Source organism: Sinocyclocheilus anshuiensis, unplaced genomic scaffold, assembly GCF_001515605.1.
Source record: "Sinocyclocheilus anshuiensis isolate Anshui unplaced genomic scaffold, SAMN03320099.WGS_v1.1 scaffold1114, whole genome shotgun sequence".
NCBI classification, from domain to species: Eukaryota; Metazoa; Chordata; class Actinopteri; order Cypriniformes; family Cyprinidae; genus Sinocyclocheilus; species Sinocyclocheilus anshuiensis.
The window spans coordinates 546,705-555,353 of record NW_015540838.1 but is presented as its reverse complement, the minus strand read 5'-3'; the positions used below and the strand labels follow the sequence as shown (position 1 = coordinate 555,353).

At 35.5% G+C, this 8,649-nt stretch overlaps 1 protein-coding gene across 2 annotated transcripts in view; it reads left to right on the top strand.

Annotated features, from left to right (window-relative positions):
- The window catches only part of LOC107687404 (ephrin type-B receptor 2-like), a 69,503-nt gene extending 62,498 nt beyond the window's left edge, over positions 1–7,005 (top strand). Inside the window, exons 8-16 of one of the 2 annotated variants that reach the window (XM_016484723.1) lie at positions 289–397; positions 549–613; positions 1,345–1,458; positions 1,772–2,019; positions 3,298–3,513; positions 3,612–3,761; positions 4,007–4,200; positions 5,638–5,793; positions 5,986–7,005. In XM_016484723.1, the coding sequence (XP_016340209.1) occupies positions 289–397; positions 549–613; positions 1,345–1,458; positions 1,772–2,019; positions 3,298–3,513; positions 3,612–3,761; positions 4,007–4,200; positions 5,638–5,793; positions 5,986–6,094 (1,361 nt within the window). In that variant the 3' untranslated portion in view covers positions 6,095–7,005. Of the gene's footprint in view, positions 1–288; positions 398–548; positions 614–1,335; positions 1,459–1,771; positions 2,020–3,297; positions 3,514–3,611; positions 3,762–4,006; positions 4,201–5,637; positions 5,794–5,985 lie in introns of both variants that reach the window. The other variant, XM_016484722.1, reaches the window with a different exon arrangement.
- Positions 7,006–8,649: the final 1,644 nt, after the last annotated feature.

Sequence of the window (8,649 nt, the reverse complement as noted above, 5' to 3'; positions counted from 1 at the left end):
CACGTATGGGTAATGGAAAATGTAAATTTAAATACAGAAATACAATGCCATTTTGAATATTGCGTTGCCATTTTGCATATTGCATTGCCATTTTGCATATTGCATTTTAAATTGAATTTCGCTACCTATATGCTTCCATATGCTAAACCTATAAGCAGACTGTATTTGTATATTTTAGCTTAGACAGTACACAAAGGGACTTTAAAATTTAAATGTTAGAGTCTTTTTTTGTGATGAAAAATCACAAAAGCTGATCTGATTTTGTGTCTACCATGTATACATCTGAAGAGGAGTACAGCTCCAGCCTGCAGGAGAAACTGCCCCTCATTATCGGCTCTGCTGCTGCTGGTGTTGTTTTTCTCATCGCTGTGGTTGTGCTCATTATCGTCTGTAATCGGTGAGTCTGTTGGTTACCATGATCTGGAATAGATTAAACAAAACTGAGCAGATGTTTGATTTCATCTTTCTGTCATAAACTAAGAAATACCTTAAAAAAGTGTTTCAAAGTAGCCCCTTTTTTCTGACTTTTCCTGTTGGGGACTCATCAGGAGAGACAGTGACAGGACAGAATCTGAATACACTGACAAGCTTCAGCATTACACAAGCGGCCACAGTGAGTAAACCATTCAGTGACTTTATAATATTTCATTTGTGCTTATAATATTTACTTGATCTTTTTAAACAAGGCTCAAGTCAATAAATGAAAACAGCAGAGCACATATAAACAACATTTTAACCACGGCACAACTTTACTTACAATTTGAAGATCTTTGCCACACGATGACACGCTATGAACTACAGTGTATTGAAATCGGTTCACGTGTTGATAAAATGTGCTAGTTGACTCAGCATGTGCTGTATATGCAGAAACCATAATTCGTTTTTACTTCATTTACTCTCCCAAAAGTGCTTGCATGCTCAGAATACTCCGCCTTTATTATTTAGTTTGCCATATGATTCTGTTTCATTGATGGGTTTTATAATGTTGACAGATAATTTAATAAGATAAATCATTTAAATATACATCACTGATTCTTAAGATATGTGGCAAAACATAAGTTATAAATATAAATCTATATATCTATATATAACTAAATACATATTATATAAATACATATATAATATAATATAATGCTAAAATAAGAAAATAAAATGAACATGTACATTTGTGTTATTTTGGTGATCTGATTTTCAAGTGAAAATTTTCAAAACTTTTTCAGTTTTAAAAATTGCATTTTGTCTCATCCCATCGTTTAAGAATCATTGATATGTAATTATTACAGTATAGGCCATATATTTGTTGCATACACTGCAGCTCCTGTTTCTCTTTCCAAGTGACTCCAGGAATGAAGATCTACATTGATCCTTTCACATATGAGGATCCCAATGAGGCAGTGCGCGAGTTCGCCAAAGAAATAGACGTGACCTGTGTGAAAATCGAGCAAGTCATTGGTGCAGGTGAATTTCACTGTTCACGTAAATAAGGAATATTTTAATATGCATAGATTTAATTGCATAGAGTGCTGATTTTGCAGTCTAACCAACATCTTTGCATTATTACTACATATAAGCAAATCGACCGTTAAACAGAAAGCAGCTGCAATCTAGCAAAAGCCTGGAGCTTTTAATGTGTTTACAACTTTAATTATTGATAAAGGAGCAACAAAGTTTTAGTAAACCAGGCTGCTAATTTAATTGTTTTCATCTAACTGAATTTTAAATGACATTTCCTGAGGTGTAATCAAGTGGTCTAATCGTTTGAACATTTAAGGTGAGTTTGGAGAGGTATGCAGCGGTAATCTCAGGCTTCCTGGGAAGAGGGAGATTCTGGTGGCCATTAAAACTCTGAAATCAGGGTACACTGATAAGCAGCGGCGGGACTTCCTGAGCGAAGCCAGCATCATGGGGCAGTTTGACCATCCCAACATCATCCACCTGGAAGGAGTGGTGACCAAGAGCACTCCAGTAATGATCATCACTGAATTCATGGAGAACGGATCACTGGACTCCTTCCTTCGGGTAAGCTTCAGAGTTGCTGAAAGAAAACAACAACAGCAACATTGAAAGTGCACTTAAATTTTGTAAGTTGTCTTGGACTTGTTGACACCTAGTGGTGTGGAAGAAGTATCATGCAGAAAACGTTTTTAGCTACCGATGCCATTTTAGAAATGCTCTGTTCACACAGTAAACCATCATTAATTTGTTCCACAAGTGAAATATATCCAGTGGCAGTAAAATTCGACTGTTCATGGGATCTCAACATGGCCGCCAAGAGGTTACCTACTCTATGTAGAAAAAAATAGCTTTTATTAGGACACTAATATGGCGAAAGTCTTCAGTTCATTTAAGTTTACATGATTTTAAACATTTACTAAACATTTTTTAAAGCAATATTTACATTACAGTTCAAATATTTGGGATCAGTAAGTATTTTTTTAAAGAAGTCTTTTATATTTACCAAGGCTGCATTTATTGGATCATAAAATACAGTAAAAACAGTCATATTTATATTAAATTACTATTTAAAATAATTGCTCTCTATTTTGAAATATTTTACAATGTAATTTATTCCTGAGAGGCAAAGTTGAATTTTCAGCATCATTACTTCAGTCCTCAGTGTCACAAGATCCTTCAGAAATAAACATTTCTGTCGAAAACTTGAAACTTTTAATGGAAAGTTTCAATGGAATGCAATTATTTGAAATAAATAGAAATCTTTTGTAACATTATAAATATCTTTACTTTTTGTAACAAATTTTCACTTCTAATTGGGCTGCACGAGCCATTTAATCATGGTTATTTGTAAAAATAAATAACCTACAATAACCACACAACATTTCTAGAGTCCCCACCCCCATATAAATTGTTTTACATGCTACATTGGGTTTGAAATCTGTAAATCCAATTTTTTTTAATTGGCACCTAATTAAAAAAAAAAACTAGTATTTTTGCTCTCACATTTCCCTAAAACCAATTTAGTTCAGCTTTTTATTTCACAGTGCGTGATGGCACTTGTCCTTGTGCTGCTTTTAACTGACCCAGGATCCCATCGGGTAGGGACCAGATGTGTCAGCCGAGAGGCACAGCTGGAATGAAGTCCAGATGTTTTGCCACAAGATTTTGACACAAGCTCACAGAACAAAGCTGTTTTGTTAGAAAGGCTGATTTTAAAATGCTAGAAATGCTTTTTTTTCTTAATGTAGAGAAGAAACATATGTGTATCCTCTGTCTTCAATACATAATTTGATTGTATTTTAATTTATTTCATATTTCTGTATTCTCTGTATGGCATCTTAGCAAAATGATGGCCAGTTCACTGTCATTCAGTTGGTTGGCATGCTGCGTGGCATTGCATCTGGCGTGAAATACCTCTGTGACATGAACTACGTACATCGTGATCTGGCTGCCCGCAACATCCTGGTTAACAGCAATCTAGTCTGCAAAGTATCCGATTTTGGGCTTTCTCGCTTTCTGGAAGATGACACGTCAGATCCTACATACACAAGCGCCCTGGTGAGTGTCTGTTTAATGGGTTATATAGCCTGATGCTATGTGGCAGCACCTACTTCATGCTAATGAAATATTTCTTACTAAATTCAATGTCCACAAAGGGAGGGAAAATTCCAATACGATGGACTGCTCCCGAAGCCATTCAATACAGGAAGTTCACGTCCTCGAGTGATGTGTGGAGCTATGGGATCGTAATGTGGGAGGTCATGTCCTATGGAGAGCGACCATACTGGGACATGAGCAATCAAGATGTATGAATCAATTCTTATATGATTACATAGTCATATTGATGATTACAGATTCTATTTTTCATCTATTCTGTTTCCATGAAGAGCTGGATAAGGATGTCCCCTAGTGGACGAACAATGTCATTAAACACCATCCCATCTGAAAGTGCATACATGAACATGTGTATAAAATTTGTATTGTTTTGTTATATTGATGTATTGTTAAGTATAACATGTTTAATATGTAATTTATCTTCCTATCAATCTAGGTAATAAATGCAATTGAGCAGGATTATAGGTTACCTCCTCCTATGGACTGTCCAAATGCACTGCACCAACTAATGTTGGACTGCTGGCAGAAGGACCGAAACAACCGTCCGAAATTCAATCAGATTGTTAACACTCTGGATAAGATGATCCGTAATCCTGGCAGCCTGAAGGCCACCACTCCTCTCTCTTCAGGGTAAGAGATTTTATTCTGGGTCAACACATACTAGAAGGGGCCAGCAAGCACTGAGCACTGAATCGTATTCAGTTCATTAGTCTGAACCGTATAATCATAAAAAAAAATGTGTAAATTGTTATTGCAATCTGAACTTTATAATTAGAATGCAGAAAAATTTCCATCTTTTTTTATTTTTTTTAAGTTACATTTGCTGGCATATTATCATTTAAAGTCAGTGTGAACCAATATTAAATATGTGTTCTCAGTTTGTCACACCACAGAAAAATGTTATTTACCACCCAGCCAAATTTGAATGAAAAAAAAAAGCCAGGTAAATAAAATAAAATATCAAAATCTTGAAAAGTTAAGCATTATTCTCAGATCTCAAATACTGTATATTTACATTTATACAGTGGGAAAGCCGCCTCTCTCAACTGTCAAATACAGCTACAACCTGAATGGATGCTCCCTCTAGCAGCTTAATTAGATTCATACAGCCATACATGTTTGGTAATATGCATTTACGTGACGAATGCATAGCTAGCTAGTAAACTGTTGGCTGCAGTAACTAACGGTAATGACAGTAACTCACAATTGAGCGGGCGAAGTACTGATGCTAATGAGCTCTAGTTATTATAGTGTTAGGGGAGGGGCCATGCTCAGTGGCTCCAGTGCGTCATCGAGACTTCAGTCCCACCCAAAAAATCCTGAACACAAAATTGGTGAAAAACTGTTTAATGGTCAAAGTCCACAATTCAGTACTACATAGTTATTCGTCTTTGTAACGTGTTTTCAGCTATACATTTCTAACATTTATAATGTGTTTTTTAGAAACAATTCTCTGAATTGCCTTTACACTGACTTTAAGTTTATAAATGAATTAAAATTTAAGTTGATATATTTAAAAAAATGACCAATTTATCATTTTTAAGTTAAATTACAGATACAGAATAAATATATAATACACATAAATACACAAAAAAGGTATTAAAAATTTAAAGACTGAAGAGTAACAATAAGAGTTTACAAATTTACAGTAATCGAATTTACACGAGTATCATAAGCAATGTTTCTTTAGCATCTAATCAGCATATTAAAATTATTTCTGAAGGATTATGTGACACTGAAGACTGGAGTAGTGGCTGCTGAAAATTCAGCTTTGCCATCACAGAAATAAATAATATTTGAAATTATATTCAAATAGAAAACAGTTATTTTTAATTGCATTAATATTTCTCAATATGACTGTTTTACTGTATTTTTGAGCAAATAAATGCAGCCTTGGTGAGCAAACTTTTGAATGATAGTGTATGGCAGAGTTGTATCGTTTGGCATTTTTAATTCGTTCAGCTGGGTCAAATGGTGGGATTTTTCTAGTTTAGCAGAATACACTTTTTCTAATACACATGATATAAGTCTTATTCTAGTGAAGTTGATTCTGTGGCTGTTTTGCAGTGTACATCTACCTCTGCTGGACCGCAGCACACCAGACTTCTCCAGCTTCAGCACAGTGGATGAATGGCTTGATGCCATCAAAATGGGCCAGTACAAGGAGAACTTTGCCAATGAAGACCTCACTACCTTTGAAGCCGTATCTCAGATGACCATGGAGTATGCTATCTTCCATAGAGCTCAACATATTCACATCAATAATTTTCATTCGTTTCAAGCTACAGAACCAGACGCTATAGCCGCCAGAAACCTATTACTGTAAATTTGATAGATAGTCTTGTCTGCTTAGATCATTCTTTGACTGTGGCATTATGCAGTTGCTTCTCTCACGCCCTCTTTCTGTCCTCACAGTGACATTCTGAAGGTGGGAGTCACACTAGCAGGCCACCAGAAGAAGATTCTCAACAGTGTGCAGATGATGCGAGCCCAAATGAACCAGATCCAGTCAGTGGAGGTTTGATTCTTAAGAGTGAAGGATAGGACCAGCCTGTGCACACCAGACCCCTGTGGACCTCCTCACAGAAAGACGCCCCCCTCAGCGAGCCCTATGTCCAGAGCCCAGCAGTAGGGGATGATCAAGAACAGATCCCCGCAAGACCACTATGGTCTCGATACAGCACAGCACACTGAAGGCAAGCTGTAGTCTTTGCAATGGCCAAAATTATCCATAAATGTCATTCTGGCTGCATTTACATGCAAGTTTATGTTCCAGTATTATCTCTGACTTTGCAGTATATCTAATAAACCACATAAAAACCTCTTATGTCTTTTTAAATGTTGGTATATCTGTTATTTAATAGACATTTAAGAATACATTTTCTAATTTAAGGTGACATCCTTGTCAAATATACCATTTGCATAAAAATAATAGCCTTTTGTATGTAAATTCCTTGCTCTAAGCAGCTTTCTCTATTGTTACATCATGAAATGTGCTATCGATTACCTGCAAATCACCTGCCAAGTAACTATTTTGCTAAAGTTTTTCTGAGCATCTTCTGGGTCCATTAAAAAGCATTTATAAAGTGCACCCATTATACTATTAAAATTCAAATATTAGAAGAATGTGTCACAATTCACAGATTTAGAATAAAATGCAGTCACCTTTATCATGATAGTGTTATATTGAGTATAAATTTATTCAGAGCATTTCCACGTGCAGTATAAAAGGGTTGAAAAGCTTGTTCATGCATGTAAATGTAGCCACTATCACAAATTATTTTATAAAGATTATTTTGGCTGTTAGTTTTTCTTTGGGTAAATCTGCAATCTCATTAAATGAGAACAAATCAGATTTTGATTATATAGCCATTTTACTCTATGATATGATTTGGTTCTCAATAGGGCTGCACGATTAATCGCATGCGATATTTAACGCGCATCTTGTCAGAAAGCCGGTTCTGTAATCAGCGGTAAATCTCCATCACCTGCGGGCTTTCACATTGAGCAGCATTAACTACACAGAGCCGTTGTTCACTGACGAGTTGCGCAAAACCACGTTCATATTCGCGTGATTTTTTGCGCAGCTCATCAGTAAATGTAAAAACATTGTCTTGGTGTGCATCTGAAACGGACTATGGACTAATAGCAAGAAAAAGGGAGAAACAATTATACATGTGTGATGCTCATGTATGATGAGGAATGATCCATTGATGGATCTTGTGCTGGCAGAATTTGCCAATATGAGGACTATTATAAAAATTCAACTATGTGAATAGTAGGCAAAGCAACCAGAACTGGTTCAGTCTGTTTTTTTTTTTGTTTTTTTTTTTTACAAAGTAATGTGATGAATATTTTTTTTGTTTTCTTTATTTGTTTTATGCTTTGTAACACTTACTTTTCAATTAACCATATAATAATACACCAGTGTTGTACTACAGATGTTCTTGTCACATATCAGAAGCACTTAATGTGCTGATTTCCTCACAGAGCCTGCCGACAGAATTTAATAGAGGTGCATGTCGGATTTAATTTGATGTTTACTTTCTATCCCAATAGTATGTGTCCCTTAGTGTTCATTTTTCATCAGATGTCATGTTTTGAAAAAGTTTTCCCCCCACATTTTTCTTTCAAAATTTTGACAATTTCTGGTATTTATGTATATGTATACATATATAATTATGTGTGTATATATACACGTGCTGGCACTTTGCAATTAGGGTACAATTTGTTGTAATTTTTAAAGCATTAAAGGCACTAATCCCATGTTTTTTGTTGTATGAATTGTTAGATGTTTGACAAACCATTATCTAACAAGATTAGCATGAAAGTAGCTCAGACACTCAGAACACTTTAAATGTCCCCGTCTCCCCCTTTAAATTTGTATTTGGCCTGTCCCACTTTATTTTCAGGCCTTATTTTGTATCCTATTTGCTGTCCACATGAAATAGTTCTTGCCACCAAGGAAGCGCTGCACACACAAAAGCAGCTTACGAAATTGAAGAATGAGATGAAAAGAGAACAGACCTTTGGGAGACCTAAAGACACATTGCAAAAGACTTTAAGTCTGCTTTAATTGAAAGATATGTTTTATAATAAATAATTATGAATTTTAACATCAATATCCTTCCTTACTGGGATAGTTTTGTGCAGTTTATCTGAATTTTAGTGGCGTGGCAAAGGTCATTTTGACAGTATGAGCCTGGACTAAGTGAAAAGACTTCACTGACCATGCTTGGAAAATTTTTAAAAAATATATCTTTGACATGTTTTACACAAACTTCATGACATATTCAGCATTATTGTAAAGTACTTTGCAAAATACATGCTTGCTTGTTTGTTGTTTTCAGTATATACAGTGTTGGTTAATAAGCAGTTACAGTTCTAGTCTGTTGCTCTTCCTGGAGCACAGCACATTTGTAACCCAAAATAGTTGAGTTGACACTTTGACACTGTGACACCGTCTCTCTAAAGTGAATGTGCTTCCTATCAACTTGTTGACTGGTCTTCCATGTCTAAACACTTTACACTTGTATAGAAATACTCTTGTTCACTTTCTTAACAGGTCTGAATCTCACA